The sequence below is a fragment of the Microsporum canis genome, genomic scaffold (genome assembly GCF_000151145.1).
Source record: "Microsporum canis CBS 113480 supercont1.2 genomic scaffold, whole genome shotgun sequence".
Taxonomy (NCBI): domain Eukaryota; kingdom Fungi; phylum Ascomycota; class Eurotiomycetes; order Onygenales; family Arthrodermataceae; genus Microsporum; species Microsporum canis.
Genome location: NW_003299168.1, coordinates 2,459,700 through 2,477,627, shown reverse-complemented (window position 1 = coordinate 2,477,627; position 17,928 = coordinate 2,459,700). Strand labels below are relative to the sequence as shown.

General features: G+C 46.4%; 7 protein-coding genes across 7 annotated transcripts; 4 read left to right on the top strand and 3 right to left on the bottom strand.

Annotated features, from left to right (window-relative positions):
• Window positions 1-791: 791 nt before the first annotated feature.
• MCYG_02388 (exoribonuclease II) lies at window positions 792-4,066 on the bottom strand (the record flags this gene model as incomplete). Its single annotated transcript, XM_002849408.1, has 3 exons — window positions 792-3,447; window positions 3,507-3,811; window positions 4,022-4,066. 3 exons carry the CDS (start codon window positions 4,064-4,066, stop codon window positions 792-794), a joined length of 3,006 nt encoding a protein of 1,001 aa, XP_002849454.1.
• A 390-nt stretch (window positions 4,067-4,456) lies between these two features.
• On the bottom strand, window positions 4,457-4,868 carry MCYG_02387 (uncharacterized protein; the record flags this gene model as incomplete). Its single annotated transcript, XM_002849407.1, has 2 exons — window positions 4,457-4,608; window positions 4,697-4,868. 2 exons carry the CDS (start codon window positions 4,866-4,868, stop codon window positions 4,457-4,459), a joined length of 324 nt encoding a protein of 107 aa, XP_002849453.1.
• Window positions 4,869-5,311: 443 nt separating this feature from the next.
• Window positions 5,312-6,290, top strand: MCYG_02386 (conserved hypothetical protein; the record flags this gene model as incomplete). The annotated part of the gene is made up of 2 exons (XM_002849406.1): window positions 5,312-6,194; window positions 6,232-6,290. 2 exons carry the CDS (start codon window positions 5,312-5,314, stop codon window positions 6,288-6,290), a joined length of 942 nt encoding a protein of 313 aa, XP_002849452.1.
• A 2,076-nt stretch (window positions 6,291-8,366) lies between these two features.
• Window positions 8,367-9,077, top strand: MCYG_02385 (conserved hypothetical protein; the record flags this gene model as incomplete). Its single annotated transcript, XM_002849405.1, has 3 exons — window positions 8,367-8,528; window positions 8,589-8,917; window positions 8,993-9,077. 3 exons carry the CDS (start codon window positions 8,367-8,369, stop codon window positions 9,075-9,077), a joined length of 576 nt encoding a protein of 191 aa, XP_002849451.1.
• Window positions 9,078-9,728: 651 nt separating this feature from the next.
• Window positions 9,729-10,319, bottom strand: MCYG_02384 (conserved hypothetical protein; the record flags this gene model as incomplete). The annotated part of the gene is made up of 3 exons (XM_002849404.1): window positions 9,729-9,938; window positions 10,000-10,123; window positions 10,204-10,319. 3 exons carry the CDS (start codon window positions 10,317-10,319, stop codon window positions 9,729-9,731), a joined length of 450 nt encoding a protein of 149 aa, XP_002849450.1.
• A 2,050-nt stretch (window positions 10,320-12,369) lies between these two features.
• On the top strand, window positions 12,370-14,853 carry MCYG_02383 (dipeptidylpeptidase 4; the record flags this gene model as incomplete). The annotated part of the gene is made up of 3 exons (XM_002849403.1): window positions 12,370-12,399; window positions 12,439-12,465; window positions 12,532-14,853. 3 exons carry the CDS (start codon window positions 12,370-12,372, stop codon window positions 14,851-14,853), a joined length of 2,379 nt encoding a protein of 792 aa, XP_002849449.1.
• A 421-nt stretch (window positions 14,854-15,274) lies between these two features.
• MCYG_02382 (ubiquitin fusion degradation protein 1) lies at window positions 15,275-17,557 on the top strand (the record flags this gene model as incomplete). The annotated part of the gene is made up of 1 exon (XM_002849402.1): window positions 15,275-17,557. One exon carries the CDS (start codon window positions 15,275-15,277, stop codon window positions 17,555-17,557), a length of 2,283 nt encoding a protein of 760 aa, XP_002849448.1.
• Window positions 17,558-17,928: the final 371 nt, after the last annotated feature.

Below are 17,928 nucleotides of genomic sequence, written 5' to 3'. Positions count from 1 at the left end.
CTTTGCAGAACCCCTTATAACTGCCAACTGCAGCTAGCCTTTTGCCTACAATTCAACTAACGTTATCTCATCCATAGCCTTTAAATAACGGCCAGATACCCGACCTATGAAACTTTCTGTCCAACAATGCCGAGCCTTTTTTCACTTTCAACTACTTGTACAATAGATGGGATATTTCTTGATTTTACCGGAAGTGGAAATATACTATTGAATTCTCTGCATGCGTGGAGTATATATTTTCTTGAATATGTGGCAGGATTTGGGAATGGAACCGATCAAATTAATGAGGAATTATACCGGGAAGACTATTACCATCCCAGATGAATGGTATAGTCACTTTACGGTTCGCTTTATTGCAAATGTGATGGGTGTTTGGCCTAGGATTTAGCATTAATTGTCAATGAACTCGATCTTTTCAGCGAACCAGATTGGATCGTTGTATAAATGCGGACATTCTTGCGTAAACAAGACATTTCACGTTAAAAGGCAATCTCCAGAGCATGACATAGAAGCATATATGCCTATGTCTTCCGGATATAAATACTATCCGTATGACTTGACTACATGAGTTTACCACTATACCTTGATCCCGAGGAAATCATATTTCTTGCAAATCACACAAGAGTGAAAATTGTAGGTTTTTATAAGAATTGGAAAGAACGAAGAGATGGGATATCATGATTAACTCCGCGTAAAATATGCCGCCACTAGTCCAAAATACAGTTATAAGTGCATCCAACTCCGCAGGCATTGTCTCTAAGATAATAAAAATAAACTAGAAGTCAGAAGAATCAGTGGAGAAATCCAAGAGGCACGGTTGCTCGTGCTTTTTCAGGGCGATTAATAAGGCGCACAGCTCTGAGACCAAGAAGTACTGCGTAAAGATTGATTTTGGAAATGGTTGCTTCCACCAAGTCTCCAGGTTTGAACTCCGTGCAGGTTTTATCTGCGGTCACAACGCATCGAACCCGGAAAGGTAGTAGATTGGCTGTGTATTGTGTCTCGTCTGGCTCAGAGGTAGATTTAGAATTTGCGAGTTGGCTGACAATGACACATTGGAAGGCCCCTGGAAGATTGGCCTCGCCGAAATAATGGGCACGGAATAAGGCTTGGAGAACCCAGAACTCTCGGGAGAGAATTTGAGCCCGGTCTGCGGCCTTGTTCTGCCAGTTTGAGCGGACAATAATTGCTTTAACGTCCTCTCGCGAGAATGGAAGGGCATTTTCGTCTATCTTCAAAGGGGATTGGTTGCTTCGAGCTGTCCCATTCTGTTTTGCCTCATGGCGCAAAGCTGCCTCAATTTGCCAGTGGGCAATTAAGTCAGAATAACGTCGTAGAGGTGAAGTGCATTTGCTGTATTGGTCCATACCCAGGGTGATATGAGGAGTTGGCTTTGAAGTGGAGAACGCCCTAGGGAGTTGGCTGTATGGTGATAAACCAGGCATAAACTCCCCTTGGTCATCAGTGGTGACCTTGTCCAGGTTGTAGGCAGCAGCAGAAAATATCACGGGAATGTCACGCTCTTTACACCATTGAGCAGCAATTTCTCCGCCTAGAAGCATAGCATGCGCAACAAAATCGGTTTTAGTCGCTTCCAAGGACCCATCTGACGGCGTAAGCTGTCCACTAACTCCAATGCAGGGATCATCATTGTAGTTGTAGCGCCCCGAGATATCTCCAGTGTATGAGCGTACACCTTCTTCCCCTCCAGAAACAAGTGGTGAAGACGGGTAGTTTGAGAAGAATTCTATAGCGCCTTTCCTCATGCGCTTGCCTCGGCGACCGGCAAGCAATCTCTCCATAGTCTCTAAAAGAACCTGGTGTTCTTCCGAAACATGATCTTGGAGCTCAGGGCGCTCTGGTCGTTTTGGCGTACCACCAACTTCCAGGGATAATGAAGGATTATTGCTGACATCAATACCAAAGAGCTTGCGTAGTCTATCGGGTGTAATATACACCACATTGTTAATATAGCCATGGCTTATTTTAGTTTCAAGCATTTCGCCTTCCATATTAACAACAGCGCTAAATGTTATGGTGGGTTTATTTGGCCCAAGGCTGAATTTGTCATGAGTAAGGCTTGGTGGGAACATCGGATACACCCGCTCAGGCGTGTAAAAGGAGCGTTTAAAATGAGCTGCCCCTTTGGCAAGAACATGGTCATGAGGGATAAATGCTGACGGATTGGCGACATGAATATGAACCCAAAAGGTGTCCGACGAGCCTGGGATTGGTTCAAGTGAGAAACCATCGTCGATTTCCGCCGCAGATGCGCTGTCAACACAAAATACCGGCATATCACCCCAGTCCTTGCGGAAATCCTTCATAGAATCAACCAGGGTATCTGTGCAGTTGGGCGACTCGCAAAATCTATTGCATTCCTCGACTATGGCATCAGATATTGGGGACAAACCATGTCCTGGTAAGGCGACCTGCTCGTTGAGCACATGGATATTTTCCCAAGGAGTTAAAATGCCAAGCTCCTGCAAGGCTAAATATCCGGTGGCTTCATTGAGGTTGAAGTTTTCATACATTCCGATATGGAAGAGGATAAAGGATCCGGTACTCCGAAGAGAAGAGTCACGCACAAACAGCGGTGGAAGGACCCAAAGCCTCAAGAACTCAATTATATCTCTGTCTGTTTTGGAAAATGACGCCGTGGATGGCTTCGAGTTCTCTTTTGGAGGATCCACCTCCTGCTCTGACTTGCCAGCGGAGTCAAATCTTGGGCTTAAACTAAACGATGGTGTGGGAGATCGGGAAGCACGACTTCGAGATATCCACTGCCGAGCAGTTTTGACAAAGGACCCAATAGGATTACGGCTAGAAGTTTTCTGTTCTTTCTTGCCTGTATCAGTACTCCTTAATGATTGATATTCTCGCATCCATCCTATTACACGATTGATGAGATCCGTCTGCGCCTTTGGGCGAAGAGTGTATGATTCAACCACGGACAGACTTTGGTTTGCAATAATGGAAACTGGGTTCTGGTCAATTGCTAGATGGATTGCGTATCGTTCAGCTTTGGAGAGGGTATCTGAATCTCGTCCTAGGAGCTGAGTAGCAATTTGCTCAAGAGTTAACAAAACGGGCTCTGTATCCGTTGCAAGGCGTTCATGTATAGAATTCAGAGTATTAGAATTTTCTGCAAACACCGTTGAAGCAGCTGTCTCGAACTCAAGGATCAAGCTGAGCAAAGCGGCCCCGATATGGCGTGGAACTCCGCCTTCCATGGCTAGCTGTGGCATGGTGCCCTTTGCTACTACGGAAGTTGGTAGATATGGAAATATTGGTTCGAGCAATTCCGGTGGAAAGCGATGCTTTGTGATGTAGTTCACTTCCGAAGGCCGAGCAATTCGCCATTTCCCCCTGGAGGTGTAAAATTGCTGTTGTTCATTCATGGTACGTAGATAAACTGCTAGCTGACCAGAAGAGGTTCCACTTTGACTATTATGCGTTAGTTAGCCTATCGTTACCGCATAGTATGGCCCGACTCTGCTACTCACTGACGTAGTTGAACCAAATCACCTGGGTGTAAAAAGGGTGAGGGGTCGGTCTCTAGGTCCGTAGATCCCAATAATTCCGGGAGTTTGTCTTCAAATACGGAGTTATCCAGAAACATGCCACCAGTTTTCTGTGTAGACGGGGTAATTGTAGTTCCATTAAATTCCATAATAGGGTCCATAGGTTTGGGTCGTTTCTCTATCCATTTTCGAAGGTAGGTCCGGATGTCATCTGTTCTCTTAAGGTCTTGTTCGATGAGTTGTCTCATGCGATCATCCATGAGAGAACTCTCGGGCAAGGGCGGGGCCTGCACATTTTCCACGGTTAGTTGAAGTCTTGAATGTAAAGAAAGTGAGTCGTTTGACTTGCATTTTCCGTCGAGTAAGACGACCGCCCCGGAACAGAGCCCAGATGTATGCCGCCATTGAGGTCAGCAAAGTATCGAACGCGCAGAGAGGCATCAACAGGCCGACTTAGGCTGCGTCTGAGAGCTGACGCGCATTGAGAACAGACATACTGACGACCCAGCTTCCCCGGCATATCCAAAGAGCTTTTCATCCATCGACGGGACGACATCACGGAGAAAAAATTCCCCAAAGTAGCGGCGCAAAGGAATTGGGCAATACTATAATTAATCCAATAGCTCCATCCTGGTGTTCGTGTATATCTGTCTCTGCGCGTTACAGCTCGCTCGACTTGCTGTTTCAATTAAATTTTTAATCTTTAGTTAGTTATGCCAAGATCCGAGACGGTTGCGGCTCCAACAAGACTATAAGTTGACAACACAACCTCTTTGATAGCTCAAGGCAGGGAACTCAAAGGATGACATGAGATTAAAGGCCACAATAAAGATAAGCATAGTTCGAGTTCTACGGCTACTATCTACCAGCAAATATTTTCTCAGTGTGAGGGCGTACATAAGAGTTGATACTAGTTCGCCAGGTCGAAGGTTTCATCGAAGGGGAAAACCGGTCGGGACAACTTTAGGTGCCAATTGCTCTGTCGGCCATGCGTTTCGGAGCTGGGGGGTGTTGACTCGAACCCCTTGTAGCCATTCTGGCACCCCTCGACGAAGCGCGAGATCATGAGTATACGCCGCCGCTACTATCCCGTTAGCATACCACCTCAAGAGTATCATCTCCACGTTTGCTCGTTTGCTCGTTTGCTCGTTTGCTCGTTTACCTAGACGCACCACAGTTTCTGCGAGTGGCAGCGGTAACACGCCGAGCGACGGCTATATTCACACTCCTTATCCATGGCTCTCGGGCTCCGGTCTCGCCAAAGAAACGAGGGTGTATTATACCGCCTGCAGGCTTCTTTATCGTCAATATGGCCTGACTCTTAATAACTATATTCACAGACATGCCACCCTGATGTCTCTCATCAAGATATATATATCCTCGTCAGGCAGTGGTAATCTATTATATTTGGCCTTATATTCGGTCCCCTAATGATATATATATATATATATATTAGTTATTGGCTTGGGGTTAACTGTACAAAAACCGCTGTATAACTCAGAAAAAGGAACAACGTACTCAGGTTAGTAGTGGTGCCAGATGGACATCCCGGTAACTCTTAGGCGAATACCAATACACATATGCTTTTTATATACACTATACACTATGCACAGTCAACTAGACTGCATCATCGAGGTAACAGCTCGGCGGTTTCACCCTTTTAACCAGCTTACGTGCCTGGCGAACGAATATTTATATAACTAACTACTGCCCAAGTCGGGTTAGTCACCTTCTCAAACGTCCATCTACACCTTGTACGCTGCCTGCATATCTGTCAAGGAGCGACGATGGCACCTGTTAGCTCCTTCGAACACTTCCAGTCTGTTGGCGACAATATCTATCTCTTCGAACCTCCCGGATCCGCCAGCACTACGCTCGTCACTCTTTGTACCTGGCTAGGAGGCGCAACTCCTCGGCGCATACAGAAATATATCGATGGCTACCGAGTCCTCTATCCGGATTCCCGCATCCTTCTTATTACCACTCATATCCTTGAGATTACCGTACTCCCGTTCAGCGTACTCCATGCGCGTCTAGGCCCCGCGCGCGATATTATTCGTCGACTTATCTACGCCGCCGCAGAGAGAGAAGGCAGCTGTTCCATCTTACTACACATTTTCTCCCACGGTGGCTGCAACACCGCAATCCAGCTCGCTCTCTCCCTACGCAATGATCCTGGCCACCCACCCCTGGAATTGGGAGCCCATCTCCGCGGAATCATTTTCGACTGCTGCCCCGGAGGCCCGTCCTTCTCGCGCGCATACCAGGCAGCTACACTTTCGTTGCCTCGTAGTCCGCCTTTAGCTCGAACCGCCGGCAAGACCCTCCTCTTTCCCGCGATAGGTCTTATTACAGTTCTCCAGCAGACCGGATGGATGAGTTCTGTTCAGCAGCTACGTGCGCAGCTTAATAACCCTGCTATATTTGGGACAACGGCCAGACGGCTCTACCTATACTCCACAGCCGATCAGATGGTCGGGTGGGAGGAAGTAGAGTCACATCAGGCGGAGGCAAGAGCGCGATTGGAATGCGCTATCGACGGGGTAGCGTTTCCGGATAGTCCACACTGTGCCTTGGTGAGGGATCATGCAGCTCGGTACTGGAAGGCGATCGAACGGAATTGGGACGGGGAGGAGGCTTTTACACCAGCCACGACGACCTCCGCGTCGAGTAAGCGGTGTCAAAGTCGACTCTAACCCGGACGTAGGATCTATTCGCGCAGAGTCTTATAAGAACCCACCCATACGGAAGTCTAAAGTTATATAATGTTATCAAAGTACAAATATAATGTAATAGAGATATAGTATATAAGTCTTGACTTATCTAAGCAAGAGGTACTATAAAAGCCCTCTCTAATAGAAGATCCTTCTCTTTCTTCTTCCCTTTCTTATGAGTATTCTTGTATCTAGTGTCTTTCCATTTAGTTGAATTTAACTTGGGTTAACAAAACTATGAAATTAATCAAAGTTATTAAGTTTTAGGGAATATCTCTAAAAAGGGGCGGTGTTCAGCCGCATGGGGGAAATGACCCCATAGCGTTGCATGAATGAATAACGAGAGCTCCAGCAATTCCGGTTCGATCGAGCATTGAATAGGATACTATGCAAATAGGCGACTAGTTTAGACGCAGCCTTGCTTCCTATGCTCTGGTATTTGACTCACGGGCTTTGCTACGGCAAGAATCCGAGCCAGGCTGACCAAAAACTAGAAACCAGCAAAACGTCGCCAGGCAACGGTACTGACAGTGCCACCATCAATATCAAACAAGAGCTGGGTATATGTATGAAAATGAAAGTGTGTATCCAAATGTCATGTTCCACTCCCCGTTATCTAGAGAAGATGGCCTCGGGAATGTCCGTTAAGGAATGGATATCAGATATTCAGGGTAGCTCCCTTTCCTTTCTCTTTCAACGGGCAAGGCGGCCACAGGCGCTCGATTAGGATAAACATAGTCGCGCAGGTGACCGACTAACTAACTACGAGCCTCGTCAAGAGTTAGCCCGAGCCTCGTTAATTGGAGCGAGTTGAAATGCGAATCTCTGTGTATGTCCCGCGGGAAGCGCCAAAGTTCGTTCGACCAGGTTGTGACTGACACGGAACGCAACTCTGCGGCTGTTAACTAACTAAACAAGACCAAACAGAATCACTAAGCACCAGAGCATGCTGAACAACTCTAGCCTTAATACTATACATATGTTATGACAGCGTTTTCTAGCACACTCGCACTTCTAAGCTCTGGCACGTGATACGCAGGTTCAAAATCTCGATCTTCATCCCACAAAACTGCGACGACCAAAATAGCATCCGATGAAGACTCTGAAGAAGTCTAGGTTCGGTCAGGGACACGAGTCGCCTCGCGAAAAAGTGTCCCCACTGCTGCTTCAGACTGTGTCTGGGCTCTCGATCGTTTGGCTGACAGTTACGGCCAGCAAGCAGCCGAGTGAAAGAGCAAGCGCCGTGGTGGGCCCAGTGGCGTTCCAACTAAACAAGATCAAAATAGCGATTCCTTTCGCTGTCAGAGCTCCAACCTTCGAGCTTCCATCCAAGCTTCAGCCCTTCAGCGATGGCACAGCTCATACACTTCCCTGGGGGCCACCTGTGGGTCGTTTCCAGAACCCTGGGGCCCCATACATGGCCTCATAGGCTCAGTTGAGCCGTGTTAGTTTCTACGAAACTGACAGTTCGTGATCCCATTGGGAAAGACAGCGCCTGCTGATGAGAATACCCAATCTTGTGGTGCATTTGAAACGTCCAAGTTCTGATAACTTAGAACTTTGAGAAGTTGATCTCGGGAGGAATAAAAATAAAACTGTGATCTAGACAGTTCTATGAATAGGATGATCCTATGATCCAAAAATAATTCGCCGTTCTCCATCAAGGATGATCTATCCCGAAGGCGCATAATGATGTAGACCAGTGTCTAGATCATGACCAGATTTCATGGTATAAAGCCAGCTGTTTTGCTCTTTCATTGCTGTTTTTCTCTCGTTCTCCAGCAACCAACAATCAACCGACTTTCTCACTCTTTGATAGAGTGTTGTTCCTTTTCTTTTCTTTTATTTCCCTTATTTCATATCTTTGCATCTCTAGCTTGTTTTCCTTTTCAATATCCTTTATTCAAACAACAACATTATACCTATATATACATACATCTCCCTCCTTCATTCTGTTAGACTTGCACGTCAATCCTCGTTCATTTCCTGCATCTTATTCCCGGCGGCCCAGTCGATTCATTTCTTTTCTCCGTCCATTGAAAACGCTCATTCCAAGGCACATTAACCTTCTATTTCTTCACCTACCCTCTTCATTTTCTTTACATTAAATAAGACATCAAGCATCACCATGGCCGGTCCACAGGGTGCCCTGGCCACCTCCTTCAAGGCGGTTCGAATTCTCCAGGCAATCAGTCTTGTCTCCATCATTGGGATGACTGCCAACTTCATCGCGCAGATGGTGAACGCAAATGCTACTCCGCCAAATGTGCTCATTGGCACCCTCAGCGTGGTAAGTTTGTGCAGTCAAACATTGCTTATACTGAAGGAAGCTAACCTCCGCAATCACTAGACCGTCATTGCCGTTTTGTATTGCGCAATTACATTCATCCTTTTCATTGATGGCACCCTTCCGTACCTGATCAACCTTGGCTTGGACGGTGCCCATTTAATTGCTGTTGTCGTCGTCGCCGTCACTGTCGGAAAACCTCTGTCGTACGTGAACTGCAATGTGATCGGCCAAGTCTCTGGCGGTTACTCATCAGCGTATGATTTCGCGAATGCCCTGGGTGAAAGCCTGGCGAAAGACGGCGGAAAGATCAGCTACACCCATTGGATTGGGGCATCGAAGCTCACCTGTTACCAAATGAAGTCAATCTGGGGTCTGAGCATTGCCTTGTGGTGAGTACTGGTTCTTTTATCCAAATCTAGATGAAATACAGGCATCAGTAGTCCAAGAGCTAATAATGATATCAGTATTCTGTTTGCGTTCTCTGCGATATGCAGTGCTTGCCTCTGGCGCCAAACTAGGGCCAGTTCTCCCAAGGATATTGAGAGCTAGACACGCAAACCACACACTCAAACTTCTTCGGAAAGTCACGAGCTTTACAACATAACATACCGTGAAGGGACGAAAGACCCCCTTATGGACACTTATTATCCAAATAAATTAAAAAAAGAAAAAGAAAAGGCGGACAGGAGATTTATCACTATTGTTGTTTCATTTTTCGTTTCCTCTTCTCCTATTTTGTTTTTGACTATTCAATTGTTTGTTTCGTGAAGATATAATCATAATAGTGTTTCTGCATAGCTCTGGGGAAATAGTTAATATAAAGGCGTTATAGGTTGGGATTTCTGTCCTTACGAAGCTAAAATGATCGAGCAATCAATTATCCTATTTTCTCTAGCAGCATTGAATAACCATTAGAAAGGGGTAATCGATGTACTGTTGTCACACTGGGAATATTTATCTCGGCGTTAATATGATTTATTGGTTTAGGATGATTTCCGTACATTCATAGACCTATGCATGTTGTACTGATACTGCAAATGGGAATTTTATTAGTATTTTTAGCTATTATTGTCGAACTAACCACTCTATTCAATGAAACCATGTAATCCGCCTCAAAGAGTAACATAATATGAAACCATTACCTCCAGTACAGTTCAGAATGCATGTTCAAACAATCACCATATGAAGGTTCATAACAGTTTAGAGGCCACCAGAAACGGCATTCCCAGCTTTAATTAGGGTCTGTAGGAGGCGTCCGAGACTCCAGAACCAGACACCAGTTCGTGCATAGCTCATAATTTCTGAGCTGGTACCCATGTATAATGCGGCGAACAAGACACGGCAGCCAAGATATTCAGCGGCAAGGAAGTTGAGCTCACTTATCGGAAGCTTGGCAATATTGCCCGCAATCTAGTTTCATAGAGGTTAAAAAGAGTGTTTGAAGTCATCTGGTAGGGAAAATGAAGCATACTATGGTAGCGGCGTAGATCGGAATACTCTCCATGGCATTGAGGTGGATGCTTCTGATCCGGAAGAGCCTGTCCCATTGGTTTGCAGGAATAACTCCACGGAGAGCATCGAGGGTATTTCTTGGCCTGTGAATACATGGTAATTATTTATCAGCTATTTGTATATATGGTATGCAGCAATTTATGATAAGAGCTGCATAACATACACTAGGTTAGAGTATTTGCCCGTTTTCATGGCCTTGAGATAGAAGTATAAGTGAGGTGCTAGGCCAAGCACGTAGGCGGCAGCAATGGAGTGGTAAGACCAGTTAAATGGGTCCATGGTGAATAGTGATGGAGATTCTATAGGTAAATGGAACACTAGGAGAGTGGAAATTGAGGAGCAGAGAAATATTCGCGCTGATGTCAAGTTGCCTTGGGAGGTTGAAGAGAAGAACAGGCGAGATCTTGAAGTATTATATACTTCAGCATGACGAGGTACAGAACCATAACGCCTCACACGAGGACTATGGATAACTAGTTGTCCAGTCTTCGTAAAGGCTCTCACAAGGATGAACATCGCTCCGAGGAATCGCCTCCTCAGTTGCAGAGTAACATCGCTGGCATGTCGTTATGCTGGCGGGGCCATAACCAAACATGTAAATCAGCATGCCTTTCCACAACTCTGGATTGATCACAACTGTAGAGGCCCGTACAATAATTCATAGATGCTTCTCTTTACTCTCTATATCGACTTCCCCTTTTGAACCTTGGAAGTTGAAGTGTCACGTGAATACACTTCTCCCGATGTCCCGAGGTCTATTATATAATCACGGTAACGGAGTATCTGTTACTCCGAAGTCGATATTTGAGGCACCATCTTTTGACCTCGCAACGAGGAGACTCGCAGCAGATGGGGGGCTAAGACACCTCTGGGTGGAAAGCTATCTCTTTTCTAGACTATTCTATAATCCCCCTCATGACATACATAGTATATGGAAGGAATCGAGAAGGGAATAAATGCTTCCAAGCAAGGTACATAAGCTTCCGAGGACAAGATCCTTGCCCTATATTAGGGTGGTTTAATATAAACGCTCGTGGATCCCCCTCCTCCTTGTGCATCAAAGTCTCTTATTTTGGGATGACCTGCTTCCGTGACTGCTAATTAATCTACGATGGCTTGGAGAAAACGATGGGTATACTCCGTATATAAATGTATATAAAGGGAGATACGCATGGCCAAGTCTATCATGATCATATTAATCTCTTCCCTGTCGAAGAGTTAGCGAGAGAAGAAAGGCATGCTCGGCTCTGGACCTTTGCGGGGAAAAGACTGGGGCTGACATTTCCACCTGGCTCTCATCCTTTGCAGCATTTTATGCACATAAGAGGATATCCTGAAGAATCCTACCATGATACAAGTCGAAAGGGATGCTCGTATTACGAAGATGGAGAACGGAAATTGGTTCAACGCTGGGTATCGCTTTGATTTCCCACACTGTGTCAAAGTCCGGCTAGACGGATTAAGCTTCGTATAAAAGTAGGAGCGATAGTTACGGGTGCTTGGAGCTCAACGCCAAATAATACCAAGTCTACATACTATGTAGTACGTGTTAGAGTATCCCTGCAATTTCACGCTGCGGACTTGGTTTCCAGAATAATTGGTGGTCAGATATCTCTCCCATTTCCTACCTATACCGTCAATTGAACGGAGTAGTCTACTAACTGGTTATATACACTAAGCTAGGAGCAATGGAAATGCTCTCTCATCCGAACTCCATCTTCCAGCATGGGTTCTGTGGGGAATAACCATCCAAAAGGCTGTGTTCTTCCGAATAGCTCCTGATCCCTGGATTTAAAATTATGTAACTAAAATAACGCTGTCAATACGAGGTCACCTGCGGCTTTGCTTTAGATTAATTCTACAAGGTCACAATAAAAAGGATTTTTATCACTTATTGGTGAACAAGTTAGTTTTCATCTCTGGCACCCAACAACCAACAACTTGCCATGTCTGCAAGTCCAATGGATAAACAAAGAGCATGTCCCCAAAACCATGAGAAGCACAAGGTAAAGAAACACACTTGTTTCATGCATGCGATGCGATGCCTGCCTGGTGTTTTCCGCTTCTAACCCAGGGAGGACGCAAGGATGGACAATGGCGATGTTACATCCTTGCACTGGTCGTTCGCTGGGCCAAGGCGAAGAGCCAAGGGAGGCGAGATTGGAGAGAATGCATGGAGATAGACATTGTTGTTATATGCCTGTACGATGTACTCCGTACGACTGACAGGATGCGGGTTAGCTCCGGCAGGGAATGTGCTGGCGGAGTCGCTTAGAGTCTCCGGGGTGAAGGAAGCTGGTTATTTAAAAGGCCCTTCAGCATCCCCGATATGAGTCCTCGGATTCTTCTTTTCTTTCTCGCGACCAGTTCTTGCATTGGAACTATTTCCCAAGAGTAGTTCTCACCGCTCCAGCCCGGCATGAAGGTAGGTGGCTTCATTTGTCCCACAAGGAAATGATATGTAGATTGCTAACCCGACCAAAACATCTAGTTCCTCTCGCTTCTTCTGCTGGTGGGTGTCGCCCAGGCTATTGTGCCCCCGCGTGAGCCTCGACCACCAACTGGCGGTGGAAAGAAGCTGTTGACCTACAAGGAGTGTGTCCCTAGAGCTACACTTGCGCCAAGGTCCACTTCCCTCGCCTGGATTAACAGCGATGAAGATGGCCAGTACATCTCCCAGTCCGATGACGGTGCATTGATCCTCCAGAACATCGTCACAAACACCAACAAGACACTTGTGGCTGCAGACAAGGTCCCCAAGGGCTTCTACGACTACTGGATTAAGCCAGATCTCACTGCTGTGCTGTGGGCTACCAACTACACCAAGCAGTACCGTCACTCCTATTTTGCCAATTACTTCATCCTCGACATCGAGAAGGGTTCCTTGACTCCCTTGGCCGAAGACCAGAGTGGTGACATCCAATATGCTCAATGGAACCCGGTCGACAATTCCATCGCCTACGTCCGTGGAAACGACCTGTATGTCTGGAACAGCGGCAAGACCAAGCGCATCACCGAGAACGGCGGCCCAGACACCTTCAATGGCGTCCCTGACTGGGTGTACGAGGAAGAAATCTTCGGAGATCGATTCGCTCTCTGGTTCTCCCCCGACGGTGAATACCTTGCCTACCTCCGCTTCAACGAGACCGGGGTCCCGACCTACACTGTTCCCTACTATAAGAACAAGCAAAAGATCGCCCCTGCTTACCCAAGAGAGCTTGAAATCCGCTACCCCAAAGTCTCCGCAAAGAACCCAACGGTGCAATTCCATCTGCTAAACCTCGCTTCGTCCGAGGAAACCTCTATCCCTGTTACTGCATTCCCCGAAGATGACCTTATCATTGGTGAGGTTGCCTGGCTCAGCAGTGGCCACGATAGCGTCGCCTTCCGTGCCTTTAACCGTGTTCAGGATACAGAGAAGATTGTCAACGTCAAGGTTGGGTCCAAGGAATCCAAGGTCATTCGTGAAAGAGACGGTACCGACGGCTGGATTGACAACCTTCTGTCCATGTCGTATATTGGTAAGGTCAATGGCAAGGAATACTACGTCGATATCTCTGACGCTTCTGGCTGGGCCCACCTGTACCTCTACCCTGTTGATGGAGGCAAGGAGATTGCTTTAACCAAGGGAGAATGGGAAGTCACTGCCATCCTCAAGGTTGATACTAAGAGCAAGTTGATCTACTTCACCTCCACTAAATTCCACAGCACGACTCGCCATGTCTACTCTGTCTCGTACGACACCAAGGTTATGACCCCTCTCGTCAACGACAGGGAGGCTGCGTACTACTCTGCATCCTTCTCCGCCAAGGGTGGCTACTACATTCTCTCTTACCAGGGCCCCAACGTTCCATACCAGGAGCTCTACTCTGTCAAGGACAAGAAGAAGCCCATCAAGACCATTACTAGCAATGATGCCCTAATTGAAAAGCTCAAGGACTACAAGCTACCCAAGATCACCTTTTTTGAGATCAAACTTCCTTCTGGTGAATCTCTCAATGTCATGCAACGCCTGCCACCTAACTTCAACCCATTCAAGAAGTATCCTGTCCTCTTCACTCCATATGGTGGCCCTGGTGCCCAAGAAGTCAGCCAAGCGTGGAAGGCATTGGACTTTAAGGCTTATATCACCTCTGACCCAGAGCTTGAATACGTTACTTGGACTGTCGATAACCGCGGAACCGGTTTCAAGGGCCGTAAGTTCCGCAGCACTGTAACCAAGCGTCTCGGTTTCCTTGAGCCCCAGGACCAAGTATTCGCCGCCAAGGAGATCTTGAAGAACCGCTGGGCTGACAAAGACCACGTTGGGATGTGGGGATGGAGCTACGGTGGTTTCTTGACTGCTAAGACCATGGAAACCGACAGCGGTGTCTTCACCTTTGGCATGAGCACTGCTCCTGTTTCTGACTTCCGCCTTTATGACAGCATGTACACTGAGCGTTACATGAAGACCGTTGAGCTGAATGCGGATGGCTACAGTGAGACTGCAGTTCACAAAACCGATGGTTTCAAGAACCTCAAGGGCCATTATCTTATCCAGCATGGTACTGGTGACGACAACGTCCACTTCCAGAACTCTGCTGTCCTTTCTAACACCCTCATGAACGGCGGTGTGACACCAGACAGGCTGACAACCCAGTGGTTTACCGATTCAGACCACGGTGTCAGATATGATAATGACTCTACTTTCCAGTACAAGCAACTTACCAAGATGGTCTACGACCAGAAGCAACCAAGACCCCAAACCACACCTCTTCACCAGTGGAGCAAGAGAGTTTTGGCCGCTCTGTTCGGCGAAGAGGCAGAGGAATGAACATTATGACGCGAGTTCTATAACCTTTGATCTACTTTTACTAGTATTTTTTTCTAATTCAGATGTATATACTTCGGAAGATATAGATATCTCTCATTGAAATCAATTTTATTCATCATCGCTAAACCTCTTGTACTCTGTTTAGAGTTTGGGGGATATGCTGAGTCAGCTTCAGGTACAAACGCACAGACCATAGGCTATTTATTGATTACTAATAATAACTGATTACCTCATCCGTGACTTTCCATCAACTTCCCTGACCATCTCCGAGCTGGGTAGGCTTACATATAACAACTCGTAACTAGTGGCGGATCATGTTTTAATACTTCTTTGAAGCCACTGTGTGGCAGTCTGATACGATATTTTGATTTCTCTCATTACGCAAGTTTGTCCCTTCCCCATACTCGGAGACTTCGAAGACATGGAGGGGCTATCATGGACCTGCAAGCTCTCTGTGACGCCGCCGAACAAGACTCAAAAACTCACCGGAGACAAGATCACCTTACCGCAATCTGCTCTTGAACAGATTCTTGCTGCAGTTCGCAGTAATCCATCCTCTACGCTAGCGAATCCCCTTTCCACAGATTTCAACTCACACAATTCCTTCGGTACTAATGATCCTCGACAACAAGAACTTCCACACCCTCTGACATTCCGTCTTGTCAATCCTCTAAATGGCCGAGCCGTGCATTCGGGAATCAGAGAATTCTCTGCTGATGAAAACGAAGTTTCTTTGAGCCCATTTATCCGGGAAAGTCTCGGTATAGAACATTTGAACCTCGATACTGGATCAGGCACACCCCCTCCAAATACGCTACCTACAGTCACAGTGCAGGCAGTCCAGCTTCCAAAGGGATCGTATGTACGCTTGAGACCATTAGAAGCTGGATATGACGTGGAAGATTGGAAAGCTTTGCTGGAGCGACAACTACGAGACAATTACACAACCCTTACCGTCGGGGAAGTTTTGCCGGTTCTTGCTAACCGAAAAGAGACCATGCAATTTCTCATTGACAAGGTGCAGCCGGAAGGAAATGCAATATGTATAGTCGATACTGATTTAGAGGTAGACATCGAGCCTATGGATGAGGACCAAGCTAGGGAAAGCTTGAAAAGGAAGCTTGCAAAGAGTAGTCGAGCATCAGAATACGCCGGTCAAAGTTCTATCGGCGGAACGGTAACTGATGGACAAGAAGTGAATGGACAAGTTCGTCAAGGGGATTATGTGGATTACGAGCTTCGGTCCTGGGAACGCTCGAAACCTCTGATCCTAGAAATAAATGTCGATGGCGATGAGGATGTTGATATCTTCGCAAGCCCATTCTCAAACCGACAAAGAGCTCGACCTCGCAGCGATCAACATGTATGGGGTGATTTCTCGAACCAGTTTCCAAAAGCTATTGAGATTAAGCCTACCAACGTGGAAGTTAAAGATATGGATTGCCTATATATTTCTATACATGCCCCTCTTTCGGGACCAGATGGGCAGAATAATTCTGCAGAAGCAAGCCAGACACAGCCGATCAAGTTCCAGCTTCGGGTATCTACTTCTGCCAAACCAGTGGAAACGGTGGCAGAGGACGACCTAGGCCATTTTGCGCATAGTGCCAATGAAACGCAATGCACAAATTGTCTTCAATGGGTTCCCAGAGCAACCATGGTCCTGCATGAGAACTTTTGTCTTCGCAACAACGTTATTTGCCCTAAATGCCGGAAAGTCTTTCAGAAACGATCGTCCGAATGGGAAGGTCACTGGCATTGCGCTCAAGATGATTCATATGGAACTGGGGCCTCAAGTAAAGTTAGACATGATACAATCTTCCATTTAAACTATACTTGTCGCGACTGCCAGCATGTCTCTCGTAACCTTCCAGATTTGGCTCAGCATCGAACCACAGTATGTCCCGAGAAGCTTATCCTATGTCAGTTTTGTCACCTTGTTGTCCCTCAGAAAGGCGAGTCGGACCCGGAGGTTTCAGATCCTGAAGTTGTTCTGTCCAACCTTACACCGCATGAGCTGGTTGATGGTGGTAGAACTACAGAGTGTCATTTATGCCACAAAATTGTTCGTCTCCGAGACATGAATACCCATCTACGCCACCATGAACTCGACCGAGTCTCACGGTCGTCTCCGCAGTTATGCTTAAATATTAACTGCAGCCGGACAATTAACGGCCCCAATAGTAATCAAAGGAATTTGACAAATGACACACTTGGGCTTTGCAAAGTCTGTTTTGGCCCGTTATACGTGGATGTCTATGACCCGGAGGGTAAGGCGCTCCGCCGTCGTATCGAGCGAAAATATCTCTCTCAGATGCTTACGGGGTGCGGGAAACCTTGGTGCCGAAATAAATACTGCAAAACCGGTCGTGCGAATTCGAACATTGACGCAGGGGCTACATTTACTTCTAAAGATATAATTTCAATGACCAAACCATTCGTTGAAGGGGTCTCTATCGGTCCTACAAAGGTCAACACGTCGCCTCTTTATTTCTGTACAGATGAAACCACCCAAAGGCGGAGAGAATTAGCCGAAGTACTAGCTGCAGAGGGGGTTGTTGGCACGGAAACACATACAGAAAGTTATGAAATGGAATGGTGCATAGCAGCCTTAGAGTCTACCAATGGGGACGTATTTAAGGCTAGCGAATGGCTTCATAACTGGGCTCCGAAGAAAGGAGAGACCTTTGCAAGTTCTCCATAATAGCTGCTTCATGGCTCGCATGAATAATTTTTGAATACCCATCAATACCCGATGATTCTTCTATGACACCTGGAAATATGTACTGCAAAAGACAAATACAGATGACAACGAATATACGACAGTGTACATTTCTCATGAAGCTACGAGGACATCTTTCATACGGATCTATTCTGGTTCTCAAAGACTAAAAAATGTTGAAGCACAATCGGAAAATTGAGACTTTAAAGAAATTTTATTAGAAAAAGGAGTGAACAACTCTCTAATAGGGGATATATCCCAGTCTATTAGATCTACTATCACACTCTGCCGAAGTTAAAACCGAATAGCTAACCGCCCCTTCCAGGTTGCAGGATCACATTTATTAGGGCTTT